Below are 19,690 nucleotides of genomic sequence, written 5' to 3' on the forward strand. Positions count from 1 at the left end.
AATTTTGCAGATGACACCAAAATTGGTGGCATGATTTTCTAAGATTACAAAGGGATCTTGATCAAATGGGTCAATGGGCTGAAAAATAGCAGATGGAGTTTAATTTGAATAAATGTGAAGTATTGCATTTGGTACAACAAATAAGGGCAGGACTTGTAAAATTAATGGTAGGGCATTGGGTAGTGTTGTAGGACACAGGGACCTAGGGGTTCAAGTAGGTAATTCTTTGAAGTTTGAATCACAGAGACAGGTGTTTAACCTACTTGCCTTTGTTGCTCAGTCCTTTGAGTATAGGAGGAGTTAGGATGTCATATTGAGGCTACACAGAACAGCCACTTCTGGAGTACTGCATTTAATTCTTGTCACCCTGTTGTTATAGGGAGAAAATTATTAAGCTAGATAGGGTTCAGGAAGAGCTTTACCAGGATATTGCCAGGTATGGAAGACTTGCATTATAAGAAAGGCTAGGTAGGATGGGACTTCTTTCACTGGAGCACAGGAGGTGGAGACCTGTCCTTATAGAAGTTTGTAAAATCTGAGGGTATAGATAGGCTTAATGGTAGGTGTCTTTTCCCTAGGACATTTCAAGACTGGGGGCATTTTTTTTTAAATGGAGAGTGGAGACTGAGATTTAAAAAGAAGATATAAGGAGCAATTTTTATTTTAGAAAAGAGGGTGGTTTATATGTAAAATGAACTTCTTGAGGAAATGGGGGAATGTGTGCACAGTTACAATGTTTAAAAGACACTTCGATATGCACATGAAATATCTGGAAGGATATTGGCCAGGACCAGGCAAATGGGACGAGCGTAGTTGGGATTATATTTGGCATGGATTGAAGGGTCTGTTTCTGTGCTGTATGATTCTAAGTAATACTTTCAAACTGAAATTGCACACATTACAATACTGATGTGTGAAGAACCCCTTGAACCAACAGTAATAGAATACAAACGTGTTGTGATGATCACCAAATTAACTTCCACTAACACTTTTAATAAGTTGAAATGACAACAATACCAATATCACTACAATAATGCAGCTTTTCTTTTTCATTCCTCTTTTGTTTTTAAAGATTTGTACCTAAGTACTTTGTACCCAAGATGATGCCATGAGGTGCTATATTGTAAACTTTTCACTGTACTCCTGTACTTGATTACATAATAACAACAGATATTCTATTCATATAGAATATGACAAGTACAATACTCTGACAGCCAGTCTATAATCAAATGACTTTATATGCTCCCTATAACTCAGGCCAAAATTTCTGTGCATTGCACAAAGTATGATCAAGCTCCCAGTCAATATGACTTTCAGTAAATCTATGCTTCCTTTCCTCAATTTGCTTTGGCCTCGAGCATTATAGGAAAATTAACACAACTGGAAATCTCAGTCTGAACTGATTTGCATTTGGACCTCTTCCATTAAAACTAGCTGGCACCTCAACTAAATAGCGATATCACATAGGGCAGCAGATTGTGTTTGGGGCACTTATCCCTAAACCCAATGCCAGCATTTCTAAATTAAAAAATTAATAAAAGGAACATTTTCATAGAATGATAAAAATGATAGCACAAGATATAGTCATTCATATCAACTTAGCCTCCAAGATTCCTTCCCAACATGGTCACAAATGTTAAGTGACAAAATAGCCCTCTTAAATAATTTTACAGTCACCTTCAGCCTTGTGACTTGCCTATGTATTTCATTGCACAAAACTTAAAAAATGTTTTAACCATCGAAATTTAAAACTTTTCAATTAAATATTTTCCCTTTACGAATGCCATAAAATGTTTATTTAAATATGGTAGCACTTGTTACAACTTATTACATAGTAAATCCATTACATTCATTGGCCACAATAAAATAAAGCCTTCAAAGCAGCTTTACAGTTAACAGTACAAATGCAGTGGAAAAATTTACACATAAATCATAGTATTAACAATACAGGTACACTTAAATTCTCACAAAGACACTTAAGTTTGAAGATTTACAAATGTTCAATATTGTAAAGTTATTTGAAAGTTAATGAAAACATTAAGGAAAATAATTTATAAATAACTTCAATAAAAGGGAATAAAGGAATCAAATGTTTAGATGTTTTTCAATATTTCTGTCTTGGCACCAACAATTTAAACACAAAGAAGTAGATTAAATTTGGAGAGTTTTACTTTGCTGCATAGACAGAAATAGATTATCTCCTTCAAAACAGAGGTTCAGACCATATGGAAATCAAAGCTTCACAGCAGAACTAAGCTGACCACTTACAAACCACATATCAAGACAAAGGCAGGAGTAATATTTGTTTGCTTGTTCAGATCCTGGTCCACAGAAGACTTCACACAGCAATGTGATAAGCATTTGATCCTCAGACTGATTGCCAGTTAGACAATTCACTCATGGACTGGATGGAAAATACAATTAGAATGAGCTTATCGTTCATTAAGCAAGCTAAGTTTGCTGTGAAAAATACAGATAAGTACGATCTATTCAGAAAGGAAATAGAATTTAAAATTGGAGAAGATGGCAGCATAATGGCAATGTCACTGGATTTTCAATTGAAAGGCTAACATTAGTGTATTGGGATCACTGGTTCAAATCCACATATAGCAGCTGACATTAATTGAATTTAAAATTTGAAGTTCTGGAATTGAAAACAAGTTTCAGTTACCAAAGTAACACTGATTATTGTAAAACCCATTTAGTTTGAGATTACTCTTAGGGAACAAAAGCTGCCACCCTTACCTGGTTTGACAAATGTGACTCCAGATCCACAGAAATGTTTGTCTCTTAACTGCTCTCTGAACTGACCCAGCAAGATACTCAGTTCAAGAGCAAATAGGGACAGAAGACAAATGCAGCGACATCCATATCCCAATTCAGAACAAAAAAGGAAAGTACCTGAATTTGGTTAAGGCAGACATTTTTGAAATGATTTATGGAATAAATAAATTCCTATTTAATGGCTCAAATTTTTTAGCTTTCACATTTCAACATGAATATGTAGAGTAATTATTTCCAAAGATACTGTACTTTGAGTTTTAAAAACTGTCAAGATATGTAATCCATTTGGATTAAATTGTGCACAAGTTCAGATGCGTTGCCTGCAGACAACATAGAAACCTGACTGCAGGTCAAGTTGGCTGTAGATCAATAACACTATGCATTAACAATCAATACAACTAATAGTTAATAGTATAATTATAAACATACAGGAATCATTTTAATATTTTAAGTAGTCTTGCATGACTCTTCAGATAGAATGTTTTCAAGAAAGAAATTAATCTTTACTCTGCATTCATACAATGTAATGACTAGTGCATACATATTCTCCAAGAGAAACACACGTGTATCTTGAAAAATACCTCAGGCCACAAACAGTTCTAATTGACCAATTTTAATGCAAAATAAAAGTTTAATTGGTGACTGGCTAAGTGAATTTTTTTACAACAGTCAAAACATGTAGAAAGACATTTTGCAGATTGAAAAAACATACTGAAGATTATTAACTTCCAGTCTGCCTTACACCATGCACTTGCCCACCTTATGAATTAAAATAAAATTCTTAAGTCTCAATCTTTTTCTGAGGTACCAAGCTTCAGAACAAGAGGACTATTTGATAGTAATCATATAAGTAACTGCACTTCAGCATTAGGTACAAATCCAAACTTTTAAATTCATTATTAAAGTGTACCAAATATACAGAAGTGAGAACACTTTTTGGGCCATTTTTACCTGATAATTTCTACTGTTACAACTGGACAGCCAAATCCTAACAAACACTCTTATACAATGCTGTCAAAGTCAATTTCCATTTTGAGACTTATGCATACACAAAATTATTTAATCTCAGGAATTCATATTACTTTCAAGCTGGAAAGTTTTACCTAACATTGCAGCAAGTCAGAAATATAAAGTATAAAAGGGTATGCAAATTTAGCACACCTCAAATCCATTAGAGACTGGTCCTGTTGCTATTCCATTAAGGTCCTGAGTCATACATATAGTATTGTACAACTTCCATTTCAGTAGTTAGGTATAAAAATACAACACATTAAATACTTAGTCTGAAAAAATGTAATAGCTTATAATTCACATTCGTCTGCTTAAATAGCTGTACTGCTTTCATAAACACACTCAAAAGTGCAAAAGAATAACGTGCGAACTTGTCTAGTATCTTACCATACATGTTTAATCTGTGCCCTACAACTGTCGTGTACTGTACCGAAGTATGCGGCTGCTTCACGGAATGTTCAGGTGTGTACAAGAACATGCTGGTGTACACATATGTTTAACTTTACATTACATACAATAAAATCCAATAATTATTTCCATCTTGTTTGGAGAAACCAGCCCTCAAGAACTTGGAAACCTCAGCTAACCAAAAATATCACGTGGTTAATGAGGTCCACTAAAATAAACATGCAACTCTACCAAAATAGGTTAAGTTAATGCTAATAGTTATAGGCTACTGTAGTAACTGGCAATATTAATACATGTACAGATATTAAATTCTATTAAACACAATTTTAGCCCATTTATGAGATTTGAATGGCAAATAGAAAAACATTGCATTAGATATTACATTCAAATGCTTTGTTGATCACTCAGCAAATTTCCATGTTAGGCCTCAGATCTGGAATATTAGTGGCTTGGAAACAACGCAACCAAATGTGCTAATATTGTTTGCCCATGACCATGACAACATCATGTGCAGATATTTTTAGTTGAAATTCATGCACCACATATTATAGTATTTAAAGCAACCATTCTATTTTTCCTGTTAGATTAAAATGACCATTTTTAAAAAACTCTGCTCTCCACAGAGCTATCGCATAATAAAACAGGCTGTGAATAATCTAGTCATGAAGAAAATACATCCTTCTGCTCAGCCCAGGCCAATGCTAAAACCTTCGAGAAATTTAAAATATTGATAAATCCAGATACATTCTGGAATTTTGATCAGATTGCAAGTGCAGATAAAAGTGCAATATGCAGTCCAACTTGCTACAGTTGAAACAAACGGCAATACTATTGGACATCTTTATCCTTCTTTTCTAGTCACTGGTGCGGTTCTGAAGGTTACTTTATTGACATCTCTTTCTTTCATAGTGCCACAAGTGTACTTGTTCTTTCAATCATTCTTTCATAACATGCGAAGGGCCATAAAAACTATGTAAACGTTTCCAAAGAACTGAAACCGTACAGTCCCATTAGTTCTGTGGTGTTGAATAGTAGTTTTGTGGTGTTGAGTAATAGTTATGATGGTGGTTGTTTTGAATATTACCATAAGCGAAGAGAAGTGGTGCTGTAGCTGTTGGAGGTCCATTCAGCAAGTGAGAGACTACATTGTAATTGCTATTCCTATGGATGGCTCCATACCAACCAGTGCCTTGTGGTGTTGTGGATAAGATGCTTTAAAAACAGTAGGAAGAAAGCAAAAAAGGGATTTTCAGTTTAAATAAAAGGAAAACTTAATTTTAGATGTTAACATTTTCATCTTTAACTTTATTCCTTCCCCAAATTATACAAACAGGTAGATAGCCAACCTGCTCCCAAGCATCTGACAATGCTGTTACAATATAATGATATTTTCTCTTTGTATCCCGATTGGGGAACCTTCAACAACTTTTCAGTGCAAGCAGGATCAATAGCTCATGTCGGGGAATCTCAAGTTGGAGACAGACATCTCTGCTGCCTCGGGTATGTTGCTCAAGAGGTAACAGAGCACCATAATTTAGAAATTGATGGGACAAGGATCTTACCTTAATCAAGGGCTATCGCACATTTACTGAGAGCTTTGTTGTCAGAATTCAAGTGCTGGGTAAAATGAAGGATGCATGGCCTCCACCACAGACGGGATTTAGATACAGCGCAAGGAAATTTAAGTTGAAACAAGCAGTAATCTTGTTACGGGTTGTGAAATACAGTCCAGTTGTAATAAAAGGCGAAAAAGCAAGCATATGCCACAAATCCATTTCATGCCTCAGTTCATGCTGAGTTTCTAAGTTAACAGTTGTGGGTACTGTATGATCGATATCCCTTGAAATTTCTATTGCCTGCTGTGATATGCCAACTACCTTACCTGAGCATCACGAAGCTCAATACTAACCACAGCCATGTCTACTAATAGAGGACAGTTCCTGGATAGTTCAGGCCTCTTGTGGGAACATCTGTTCATGACCATCAGTAAGAATGACCATTATATAGCCCTTGTGGAGATAAAGATCCATCTTCATATTGAGGACATCTGTCATTCTGTTCTGAATAGCATTGACTTCAAACTGATCTATCAACTAAAGAGTGGGCACCCATGAGCACTGTGGGCCATCAGGAGCAGCAACAGGATTGAACTCCAGCACAACGTGCAACCGCATAGACCAGCATACTCCTCACTCAATCATTAGCATCAAGCCAGAGGATCAACCTTCGTTCAGTGAAGGCATTCCTAAAAACGACGTCTCAAACCCTGGTGAAGCTACAGCACAGGACTACCTGCATGCCAAACCACATACGCAGAAAGGGATAGACAGGACTAAGAGATTTCCAACCAATGGATCATATCTCAGCTCTGCAGTCCTGCGACAGTTTTCAATGATGGTGGACAATTAAACAACTCACTCCAGGGAAGCCTCCACAAATATCCCTATTTGCGATAGAACATAGAACAATACAGCGCAGAACAGGCCCTTCGGCCCTAGATGTTGCACTGATCTGTGAACTATTCTTAGCTCGCCCCCCCACACTATCCCAAAATCAATATGCTTATCTAAGGATTATTTGAATCTCCCTAATACGGCTGAGTTGACTACATTGGTAGGCAGGGCATTCCACACCCTTACCACACATTGCATAAACAACCTGTCTCTGACATTTGTCTTAAATCGATCACTCCTCAATTTGTAGTTATGCCCCCTCGTACATGCGGACGTCATCATCCTAGGAAAAAGACTTTCACTGTCTACCCTATCTAATCCTCTGATCACCTTGCGTGTCTCTATCAAATCCCCTCTTAGCCTTCTTCTTACCAACGAGAACAGGTTCAAGTCTCTCAGCCTTTCCTCATAAGACCTTCCCTTCAAACCAGGCAACATCCCGGTAAATCTCCTTTGCACTTTTCCAATGCTTCCACATCCTTCCCAAAATATGGGGACCAGAACTGTACACAATATTCCAAGTGTGGCCGCACCAGCATTTTGTATAGTTGCAGTATGATATTGCGGATCCGGAACTCAATCCCTCTACGAACGAAACCTAACACACCGAATGTCTTAATAGCACTATCCACCTGGGTGGCAACTTTCAGGGATGCACGCACATGGACTCCAAGATCCCTCTGCACATCCACACGACCAAGAATCTATCCATTGATCCAGTACTCTGCCGTACTGTTATTCTTCCCAAAGTGCATCACCTCACATTTAGCTGCATTGAACTCCTTTTGCCACCTCTCAGCCCAATTCTGCAGTTTATCCAAGTCCTCCTACTTGTAACATTCTTCCACACCGTTCTGGACTCCAGGCTGAATATTTTCCATCAACCATCACTCGGTGCCTTCTTTCAGAAAGTCAGTTTCTAATCTAAACTGCTAAATCATCCTCAATTCCATGCCTCTGCATTTTCTCCAACAGCCTACCATGCGGAACCTCATCAAAGGCTTTACTGAAGTCCATGTGTATCACATCAACTGCCCTACCCTCATCTACATGCTTGTTCTCCTTCTCAAAATCTCTGAGGTTTGTGAGACATGACCTGCCCTTGATGAAACCATGTTGACTATCTGAAATCAAATTGTTGCTTGCTAGATGATTATAAATCTTCTCTCTTATAATCCTTTCCAAAACCTTTCCTACAACAGAAGTAAGGCTGATTGGTCTATAATTACCTGGGTTACCTCTACTGCCCTTCTTGAACAAGGGCACAACATATGCAATCCTCCAGTCCTCTGATACCAAACTTGTAGACAATGACAACTCAAATATCAAATCCAAATGCTCTGCTATCTCCTCCCTCGCTTCCCAGATAATCCTCAGATAAATCCCATCAGGTACAGGAGACATGTCTAATTTCACTCCTCCTAGAATTGATAACACCTGTTCATAACTAACCTCTCCTCAACGATATTCTCCTTTTCCTGAGTGAAAACCGATGACAAATATTTGTTTAGCACCTCCCTGATCTCCACAGGGTCCAGACTCAACTTCCCACTTCGGTCTCTGATTGGCCCTATTCCTACCCTAATCATCCTTTTATTCCTCACATGTTTCTAGAAAGCTTTAGGGTTCTCCTTTATTCTATTTGCTAAAGACTGCTAGTGTCCTCTATTTGCTCTTCTTAACTCTCTCTTTAAATCCTTCCTAGCTGATCTGTAACTCGATTGCCTCATCTGAACCATCTTGCCTCATCAACACATAAGCCTCCTTCTTCTTCGTAATAAGAGGTTCAATTTCTGTCGTAAGCCACAGTTCCCTTACCTTATCGCTTTCTCCCTGCCTGACAGGGACATACCTATCAAGGACACACAATACCTATCAAGCTCCACATTTCCATTGTCTGCATCCCCTGCATTTTGCTATCCCATTCTATGCCTAATTCTTGCCTAATCGCATTACAATTGTCCTTGCTCATCGATAACTCTTGACCTGTGGCATATACCTATCCCTTTGCATCGCTAAACTAAACGTAACTGAATTATGGTCACTCTTTCCAAAGTGCTCGCCTACAACCAAGTCAAACACCTGGCCTGGTTCATTACCAAGCAGCACATCCAGTGTGGCCTCCCCTCCAGTCAGCCCTTCAACATACTGTGTCAGGAAACCCTCCTGTACACATTGGACAAAAACTGATCCATCTGACGTACTAGAGTTATAGCATTTCCAGTCAATTGGAAGAGCCTGGCACAATCAGTGTAAAAGATAAAGCTGAAGCATTTGCAACAATCTTCAGCCAGAAGTGCCCAGCGGACGTGTCATCTTAGCCTCCAAAAAAGGTCTCCAACATCAGATGCCTGCCTTCAGCTAATTTGATTCACACCACATATTATTAAGGAATGGCTGTATTCAGTGGACATCCCAAAGTTCTCTGGGATCTGACTGTATTCCAGCAATAGCACTGAAGATATGTGACACAGAATTTGCCACTCCGTGTGGCCAAGCTGTTCCAGTATGGCCACAACACTGATATCTATCTGACAATGTAGAAAATTACCTGGGTACAATCCTGTGCGTAAAAGACAGGATAATCCAACTCGGCAATTACCACCCATCATTCTACTCTCGATTATCAGTAAAGTGATGGAAAGGGTCATCAGTGTCATCAATGAACACTTGCTTTACAATAACCTGCTCCCACTTACACTCTATTGGGTTCTATCAAGGTCACTCAGCTTGCGAGCTCATTCTGGTATGATCTCAAATGTGAACACCCAATATTAGGACAGTATGACTCCCATGTCATCAGTTTTGCACATGAGTGTGGCACCAAGGAGCCATAGAAAAACTGGTTCATGAGAATCTGGGAGAACTTTCCACTTGCTCAATTCGGACCTAGTCTAAAAGGAAGATGGTTATGGATTGTGGAATTCAGTCATTTCAGCTCCAGGATATCTCTGCAGAAGTTCCTCAATATACTGTCCAGGCCTTTCAGCAGCTTTAATAATTTTCCCTGAACCATAACATCAGGAGTGGGAATACTTGCTGATGACTAAAAACAATGTTGAGCATAACTAGCAATGTCTCACACACTAAGGTAGCTCACAACCAAATCCAGTATTAACTGAACAATATCCAGGATTGGGCAGATACTTTTGGAATGCTGCATTCAATTCTCGTCTCCCTGATGCAGGAAGGATGCTGTGAAACTTGAAAGGGTTCAGAAAAGATTTACAAGGATGTTACCAAGGTTGAAGGGTTTGAGCTAGAGGGAGGGGCTGAATGGGCTCGGGTTATTTTCCCTGGAGTGTCAGAGTCCGAAGGGTGACTTTATAAAAGTATTATAAAATCTGATTTTATAAAGAGGCATAGGTAGGGTGAGAAGGCAAAGGATAGGAGAGTCAAAAGCTAGAGGACATAGATTGAAGGTGAGAGGAGAAAAATTTAAAAGGAACCCAGAAGGCAACGTTTTCATGCAGACGGTGGTGTGCGTATGGAATGAGCTGCCTGAGGAAGTGGTGGAGAGTGGTATAATTACAAAATTTAAAAGGCATCTGGATGGGTATTTGAATAGGAAGGGTTTAGACAGACATGAATCAAATGCTGGCAAATGGGATAAAATTTATTTAGGCAATCCGGTCGGCATGGATGAGTTAGACCGAAGGGTTTGTTTCCAAGCTGTACAGTTCGATGACCCTATAATTCTAGGTGGCAAGTAACATTCATGCAAAACAAATACTCGACAATGACAATCTTCAGAGGAAAGAATGTAACTATCGTCTTTTGAAATTCAATGACAATACCATCACTGAATCCCCCACTGTCAACATCCTACAAATTATTATTGACCAGAAATTGAATTGGTCCAGCTGTACAAATTGGGAGCAATTCTGCAGCAAATAATTATCTTCTGGGCTCTGCAGAACTTGTCTACCATCTACAAGACAATTCAGGAACATGACGGAATACTCCTCAACTATCTAAATGAGTATAGCTCAAACAATACTGAAAAGCTTACCACCACCATACCAACATGCACTATATCCACTCCCTCTACCAGTGATACTTAGGAGGAGCATGCACCATCTACAAGATGCATTGCAGAAATTCACCAAGGCTCCTAAGATTCATTTTCTAAATTCAATCACTACCATCCAGAAGGACAATGGCAGCAGACACACAAGAACACCACACCATTTGAAAGTACCTATCAAAGCCAATCACTATCCTGACTTGGAAATATATCATTGTTCCTTCAGTTTGACTAAGTCACAATTCTGGAAATCTCTCCCTAACAGCACTATGTTTATGCCCACCAAATGGACAGCAGCAGTTCGAGATGGCAGTCCCTCACCACCTTCTCAAGGACTATCGGAGATGGGCAATAAATGCTGGTTTAGTCAGCAGAACCCATATCCCCCTGCGTGAATAAATAATTAATTTCACTGCAAGTGTCTATTATTTCAGTCTTAAATGTAGTTCATTTCCTGTCAGAGATAAACAGAGAGCATAAATACCAAAGATAACCAGTATTTTGATGCATTGCTCAATTGAAAATTAATAATGGGACAGAAATGAACAAGGTTCTGCTAACTCACTTCCCACCTTAATTTCTGTCAATATAACAGAAAGATCCAAAAATTTGAATTAAAGATCATTCCCCTGACCAAGCACAACAAAACCCCTTTGATTTATCTCCCCCCACCACCCCCGGAATATTTTTGTTAATTTATCATGACACAGATAACAAAAATGCAATGGTACATGGAGAACACATGTCCAAATGAGACTTGAGCATCAGAGTAAGAGAGTTTGGGAAAATGGAGATTACGGGAATATCCAACAATCCTATTTGTCAGTTGAATTTACTTACCTTCTCCCTGTGCAATTGGATTAAATACAGGGCCAATATTTTCTTTATATCAATTTCAGCCTACATTACGCTCCAGAAAGTCCATGTTTAGCCAATGAATTTGCTGTATACCTATTCACTTGTTAACTATTGCAGGAGTTATCCTTTTGTTTGAGCTAGATTTGGTGTGATTGACAATATCCTACTGGGAGATCTTGCAAGTAGAACTTTACCACCTTAGATTTTGCATCAAAGGACTGAAAAATGGATTGTTTTTACAGCAAGTCCTGTTTAAAGTTGGCTCGTTCAGCCCTGATTTTGCTTTAGGGCTGTGGATACATCAGACTTGGTATGTGAACTTCGAGCTAGGACATTTGCTTTAGTGTCATTTTGTATATGATCTGATCAGACCAGTTTGGACAGTCTTCTCCCATTCGTTGAGATTCACCTTCAGATTGCTATTTCCCTTTCTGACCTTCCCGCTTGCAGCTTCCATCATTCACTTTCTCCCTCTCAACACCCACTCTTAAGCCCTTGCTCTTAGCAAAGGCTTGGAGGCAAAGCAGTGAGTGAGAGGGAGTCAGTGAGACAGAAGCAAGTTATTGTGTTTTAAAAATATAAATTTAAAAAGATAGGCTCTCTTTCTTACTATAAATATTATGTACAAATTCAAGACTGTGCAGTATTTCAGCTAACAGGATATAACATTGAAACTTCTTTCTGATGGGCAAATTTTATCAGAACTTATTGGATACAACGGGAAAATCTGATTTGTTTGAAGTTATTACTTAAAAGGTATACTTTTCAGGAATGCAACTGCAGCTTTAAAGAACAACTTCTTGTAGCTCCTTGTTGGAAGTTTCAGCCAACACATTAAATCTCAGCTGCTTTATTTTTCCAGTTAGATTTAAAGGAATTTTATGGAGCACTGTCAGTATTACCTCATTACATGATCAACTTGGTGACAATTGACCAAGACCATCAGGACTTGAGTTTTTTGATGAAGTAACTTTAGTAAGGTGCTCGACAAGGTTCCCCATGGGAGACTGATTAGCAAGGTTTGATCTCATGGAATACAGGGAGAACTAGCCATTTAGATACAGAACTGGCTCAAAAGGTAGAAGACAGAGGGTGGTGGTGGAGAGTTGCTTTTCAGATTGGAAGCCTGTGACCAATGGAGTGCCACAAGGACCGGTGTTGAGCCCTCTACTTTTTGTCATTTACATCAATGATTTGGATGCGAGCATAAGTAGTACAGTTAGTAAGTTTGCAGATGACACCAAAATTGCAGGTGTAGTGACAGCGAAGAGGGCTACCACAGATTACAACAGGATCTGGACCAGATGGGCCAATAGGCTGAGAAGTGGCAGATGGAGTTTAATTCAGATAAATGCGAGGGGCTGCATTTTGGGAAAGCAAATCTTAGCAGGACTTATACACTTAATGGTAAGGTCCTAGGGAGTGTTGCTGAACAAAGAGACCTTGGAGTGCAGGTTCATTGCTCCTTGAAAGTGGAGTCGCAGGTAGATAGAATAGTGAAGGCGGCATTTGGTATGTTTTCCTTTATTGGTCAGAGTATTGAGTACAGGAGTTGAGAGGTCATGTTGCGGCTGTACAGGACATTGGTTAGGCCACTGTTGGAATATTGCGTGCAATTCTGGTCTCCTTCTTATCGGAATGATGTTGCGAAACTTGAAAAGGGTTCAGAAAAGATTTACAAGGATGTTGCCAGGGTTGGAGGATCTGAGCTACAGGGAAAGGCTGGGGCTGTTTTCCCCGGAGCGTCGGAGGCTGAGGGGTAACCTTATAGAGGTTTACAAAATCATGAGGGGCATGGATAGTATAAATAGGCAAAGTCTTTTCCCTGGGGTCGGAGAGTCCAGAACTAGAGGGCATAGGTTTAGGGTGAGAGAGGAAAGATATGAAAGAGACCTCAAGGGCAACTTTTTCACACAGAGGGTGGTACGTGCATTGAATGAGCTGCCAGAGGATGTGGTGGAGGCTGGTACAATTGCAACATTTTAAAAAGGCATTTGAATGGGTATATGAATAGGAAGGGTTTGGAGGGATATGGGCCAGGTGCTGGCAGGTGGGACTAGATTGGGTTGGGATATCTGGTCGGCATGGACCGGTTGGACCAAAGGGTCTGTTTCCATGCTTTATGACAGCATCACAGAACTCTCAAATGTCATATCTTATATAATTTAAATTAGCTTTGAAAATATTCTCAGTATTTACTTCATACTTTTTGACTGAAATGTTTAATATTAATTAGTCAGAAATGAAATGAGGTTTACCATATGAAACAATGTGGCAAGCCATGGTGCTTATGAAATTGTTGTTGTTGCTGAGAATCAGCTCAACACAGATAGCCCAGGAATGGTCTTGACATACACAGCCAAAAAACTTATTTAGATTCAGTAAGAGTAATTTTGTTGACTGATACATGTAGGAAGCTATTGTATACTGCTCCTAACTGTAATTTTTGAATAAGAATTGTTAAAGCAACATTGTACACCCTGAAGTTAAAAAAAGGCATCTCCTCAAACTAGTTTATTACCTTGATCTTAAGAATGACACTTGTGATTGATGGGCTGGGAAAGATAGGAGAGGGAAAATATTTTGCATGGCACTAGTTCTATCAGTCTCCAATCACACTAGTCCAGTGGGCGACAAAATTCTTCCCAGACATTCTCTGAACTGGAGTCAAGGAAACTTTACAGGAATGTGACGACAGTTGGATGAGGCCACCTGGCTCAAAAGGTGGTACTACTAGGGAATTTCCTTGTTTCTTCATCCACAAAAAAATTATTTGAGAGAGAAAATTGCTGGCTATGAAATACTTTGCCAAATGATTACAAATGCTAAAACATCAAGAATATTCTTTGACAAGGCTACTACTTTCATTAGTGTCATATAGTAAACAATATGGACATCATCGCCAGAAAATAATATTACCCACCTTCCTCTCTCCCCTCTAGAGCCACTGCTTCTACTTAAATCATCATCACTATCATAGCGTCTTGGATTATCGAAAAAGTATGCCCTGGAACTGAAACTGTGACTGTTGATCATTCCACCAGATCCCTGCAAAAGATTTTCATATAAAGTTACAGCAGTTTAATTGAATTCAGGTCAATTAAATCATAGAATCCCTACAGCGTGGAAGCAGGCCATTTGACCCATCAAGCCCACACCAACCATCCAAAGAGCATTCCACCCAAACCCACCCCCTCCACCCTATATTTCCAAATGCTATTCCACCCAGCCTGCACATCCCTGGACACTACTAGAATTTAGCACAGCCAATCTACCTAATGTGCACATCGTTGGATTGTGGGAGGAAACTGGATGAAACCTGGAGAAACGCCTGCAGACACATGGAGGACATGCAAACTTCACACAGACTGTTGCTGGAGGGTGGAATTGAACCCAGGTCCTTGGCACGGAGACAGCAGTGGTAACCACTAAGCACCGTGCTACCTGAAGTTTACATGAACAGCCAGAACAAAAATGCTGACAGCTAGCACCATATAAAAATTACTTTTGAAGAATAAAATGTGAGCATTTCAAACTTACTTTACTATCTTCTCCATGGCAATTAGGGAATGACAAAAATCTGGGTTTCCCATTGACACCCAAAGCGGAAACAAATAAAGAAAGTCACTTTAAAAATCCATCAGCACATCCACTAAAATAAGCGGATTTGCTTTTCCATCATCTGAATGGACTATTGTGGTATCAGAATAAAAGTGAGTAATGTTGGTTTGGTTTATGACCAAACAATGACATTATTTTAAACAAAATTTACAAGTAACATGTCCAGTATGTTCGTAAATAGTTACCAGAAACAATACCTGGGACTTCAGAGGCAAAACAGTTGACATGCTTATAATAAGAGCTAGATAATGTATTTTAAAATTCCTCAAACATAATCAAAGTACAGGCAACTTTGCCAAGAGTATCAATAATATGAGTAACAAACTTTTGGAGATTGCAAAATTTTGCCTTCAAAAGCTGTATTCACCAGCTTCCTGAAATACTGGAAATGTTTCTTTGCAACCTAAATTGTTGTTCAGTTGGGATAACTGCTACTAATCATGGGAGAAACACATAATTCACAAAGAGATATCAGAGTAAGAAATGATTTAACCAGTTAGATGCTGAAAGAAACTCTTGCAAGCTGCGACCATTATATAAATCTAAGTAGGCTTTAGATTTGGAGGAGAATGATTTCAAAATTTCAGGAAGGTAAACTTCAAAAAAGGGCCATAAAACATCAATTACATTAAACTCAGTGAAAACATTAAATATTTCCCAGGAAAGGAAAACAAAGTAATTTTTGATGCAAATCAAAATCAGTGCATTGTCCTAAAAGGCACTTGGGTAATTAGAAACTATGATCAATAAATGAGCTATGCAGTATTATTAAACTTCAAAAAAGTTACAAAAGTTTAAAAATGGAAATCCTGCAGATAAAGATCAAGAAAAAAAGACAGAGAATTAGGTCAAAAGAAAGCATTAAATAAAACTAAGAAGGGATATCAAAGTTAGTAGCAAAAATATATTTTGGAAGTGATAAGGAGAATATTTGAAAATGAAAGGTAAATGAATGGAGGATGTAAAACAGTCAAAAATATAACAATGAATTTGAGAAATGTGACAATGAATAAAGTAATTGGAAAAAGAGCAAATCTCTAGCACTTAATGGTTTTCTATCTCATTATAAGTTAAATGAAGTGATTCAAATCCACTAATTATAATTTTACAAAACACTTTGAAAAAAATGTGATGTTGAATTGGAAAATTCAAAATATCACAGAATTATGTCAAGGAGTAAGAAACAAGTAACTCAGGATATCAACTGTAACAAATGTACTGATAGATCAAAGGAGTGACTGAGCAGTAACACAAGTAGCAGCCGATTAAAATAACTCAACATGTATAAATGAAGGATTACTGTACTAAGTGTTCAGGACCTTTCTAGACGGAGCTTCGTATTTTCCTGTTTGGGAAGGACATCTATGAATATGGAACAAAGCAGTTAAACAGTCTTGAGGAACATGATGGCAGAACAGGCTTTAGAAGCTAAATGGTATATACAACTATTTTGATATTCCGGTTCATAGTACTTCCTTCCATTGAACAGATAAAAACATTAAAGTTTTTTAGCATTACATTGACAAAAATCACAACATGCAGCATATAGTAGATCGATGAGAAACTTCTGTTACTATATATAAACATGATCTGGAGGAGCCAGTGTTGGACTGGGGTGGACTAAGTGCTTCCAAATAAACCTGTTGGACTATAACCTGATGTTGTGAGATTTTTAACCACATACAGTATAAACAGTTACTTACTAGATTTTGATTTGGTCTCTGCACCCTGAAAAAAAATACCACCAAACTTGTAGGCAACAGCTCCCAAAGGAAAAGAATGATTCCAAATGCCACATAAGCTTGGTCACTGACTTTTTCAACGTCTGCCTGTAAAGCAAATGTTAATGCAGCTTAATACAATAGCAAGCCTATTGAAATGAACATATCCCTGAGCAAATTAACTGGGAAAAAAAATCTTAATTTAAAATCCTATACATCCCCATACCCTGCTTCCTGAAGGACTATTGCATTTTCCCATTTCCTTTGCGTCCACCACATCTGTTCTGATAATTTGCACAGGGGTGAGAGCCTGAACAATTTCAGATTTTTCCCTTTAATGAGGTAACCACAGATGACAGGGTCCTCAACTGTGCCTGACCCATCTCCAGTACAGTTGGCCTCCACCACTTCCCTTCCCTCTCGCAAAAACATGGTCCTCACTTTCCACCCTATCAGTATCCAAAGAATCATAAGCCACCATTCCCACTACCTCCAGATACATATTCCTCTTCAACCCCAGTCAGCATGCCATAGAGACTGTACCCTCTGGGCACCCCGGTTAACTCATCTTCTACTCCTAACACCTCCCCAAACCCACATGGAACGTTCTTATGCAATTGCAGAAGGTTTAACACTTGCCAGTTTACCTCCTCCCTATCCAAGGTCCCAGACACATTCTGCAGTTGAAGCAAATCAGTGAGCTGCACTTCATTCAAACTAATTAACTATATTCGTACTCTCAGTGTGATCTCCTTTACACTGGCAAGGCAAACCCCAGACTGGGTGACTGCGTTGCAGAACACAAGGTTCTGTCCATAAAAATGCTGAGGTTCTAGTTGTGTGCTACTTCAATACGATGCAATATTTCCGTGCCAGCACTTGACTCAGGCTTGCTGTAGTGTGCCAGTGAGGCTTAACCCAAGCTGGAGGAACACCACCATATTCCATCTAGGTACCTTAGAACCTTCAGGACTCACTGAATTGAACAATTTCAGAGCATGAACACTACAACCTCAACTCATCAGCCACACGTCAACTTCCTCAACCCCTCTCAATGCTGGTTATCTACCCCTAGGTCTGGTTTACCATGGCCTGTTCCCAGCATAGACCACCTATTTTCAACATTTTACATCTGTTATTGGCACCCTTGGTTTTTCAACTATCGCTGTCTTTGTCTCCTTCTGGGCATCATCGCCATGCATGCCTCCCACCCAACCCCCATCATTAGGACAAAACTACCCTTTCCCAGCTATTTTCAGTTTGGAGGAATTACTGGGGACTTGAAACATTACTTTTGTTTTCTTCTTTGGAGCTGCTGCCAGGCGTTGAGTTTCCCCAACAATTTCTGTATTTGTTTCAGATTTCCAACATCTGCTAGTCATTATTTTTAATTTCTTAAGATATCAGCTGACATTACATAAATAATAACTCATAGTAAATTATATCATAGCACATTTCATTAAAATTAAACCAAAAAAATTGAATCCACATACAGAATCTGACCAGATATATTAAAGTAGTTTGGAAATAGCCTGCAGTATGAGATACATAATCCAGATTCAGCATACCTTGCATTGTAACATTCTTTTGTGCATTACCCAAATATTAGATTAGCTGTGACTAATGGTTTGAATTGAACACTAAACGGATGACAAGTGCGTTGTCATAGCATACTTGTAATGAACTCTAAGGATTTTCAATTTTAATTATTCATTGGTGATGTACATTTTGCATTTTCAGTTGCACAGAAGCTTTTTACATACAATGTGTCCCATAATTATCCAGCTATACCCATCAGCAAATGAAAATTCTGGTAGTTCTGATTAAAAAAGAAATACCTTTGTAAATGTATATACAACTACCTGATCAGACACATTGTACCAGCCATAGTTGAATGAACTGGGTCTATCTTCTGGAGCCATGAAAACCACAACCAGGTTATAGGAAGCCCTTGATATATAAAGCAGGATCACTGCAGCACCCACAAGAGTAGCCTGACAAACAGAAGTTCCCTGAAAGGAAAATATACACACATTATATAATTATGCTGAATAAGATTGAAACACAACTAAACTCATACTATTACAGTTAAGGCAAAGTAAGATTGACACTTGATACGCAAAACATTTTGGTATAGTATTAAGCACCAAATTAAGGACAGTCACTACAATAAAATGGAAGTTGCTGGGCAAACTCAGCAGGTTTGGTGGCATCTGTGCAGTGAAAGCAGAGTTAGCATTTCTGGTCCAGAGACCCTTCATCATAACTGGATCTGAAATTGTTAACTCTGCATTCGCTACAGAATGCAGAGTTTTTCCAGGATTTTCTGTTTTGTTACAGATTTCCCGCACCCATAGTTTTTTTTTTGTTCTTAGACATTACAATATTTTTTGCTCTAATGAGGATAAAGACTGACATGTTCATTTGTGATCTCAAAATCAGTGCCTTGCTTTACTCATGAGGCAGCTGTTTCACCTGCTCATTGCCTGGGTTCACAATCAGGTGACTTTGGACAATATTTTCACTTCCAACTCAGCCATTAAAGCCTTACTTGTTAAAACCCACAGCCTGAATAATAGCAAACTGGATTCAATGGTTTGCCACTTTATTGATCGTGAGACTGATCATCACTAAAAAAAAAGCATTAAACTTCAAAATAATGCTGAAAGATGCAAGAAAACAACCTTTTGGCATTTTTTCAAAGTAACAGCAATCTTTCAAAAAAAATACAAGTTTCAATTTCACTTAAGGGTAGACAAATTAGAGGCTAAGTACTTTACTCAAAAATTAATAAATCCAGATCTTTC

At 38.5% G+C, this 19,690-nt stretch overlaps 1 protein-coding gene across 2 annotated transcripts in view; it reads right to left on the minus strand.

The window, feature by feature from the left end:
• Positions 1–2,128: 2,128 nt before the first annotated feature.
• Positions 2,129–19,690, minus strand: part of gpr137c (G protein-coupled receptor 137c) — a 39,505-nt gene continuing 21,943 nt past the window's right edge. The window contains exons 4-7 of one of the 2 annotated variants that reach the window (XM_060828447.1): positions 18,746–18,895; positions 16,866–16,991; positions 14,465–14,589; positions 2,129–2,404 (exon numbers count right to left, since the gene is read on the minus strand). In XM_060828447.1, the coding sequence (XP_060684430.1) occupies positions 2,398–2,404; positions 14,465–14,589; positions 16,866–16,991; positions 18,746–18,895 (408 nt within the window). In that variant the 3' untranslated portion in view covers positions 2,129–2,397. Of the gene's footprint in view, positions 2,405–3,730; positions 5,416–14,464; positions 14,590–16,865; positions 16,992–18,745; positions 18,896–19,690 lie in introns of those variants that run through there. The other variant, XM_060828446.1, reaches the window with a different exon arrangement.

This window comes from Hemiscyllium ocellatum, chromosome 8 (assembly GCF_020745735.1).
Source record: "Hemiscyllium ocellatum isolate sHemOce1 chromosome 8, sHemOce1.pat.X.cur, whole genome shotgun sequence".
NCBI classification, from domain to species: Eukaryota; Metazoa; Chordata; class Chondrichthyes; order Orectolobiformes; family Hemiscylliidae; genus Hemiscyllium; species Hemiscyllium ocellatum.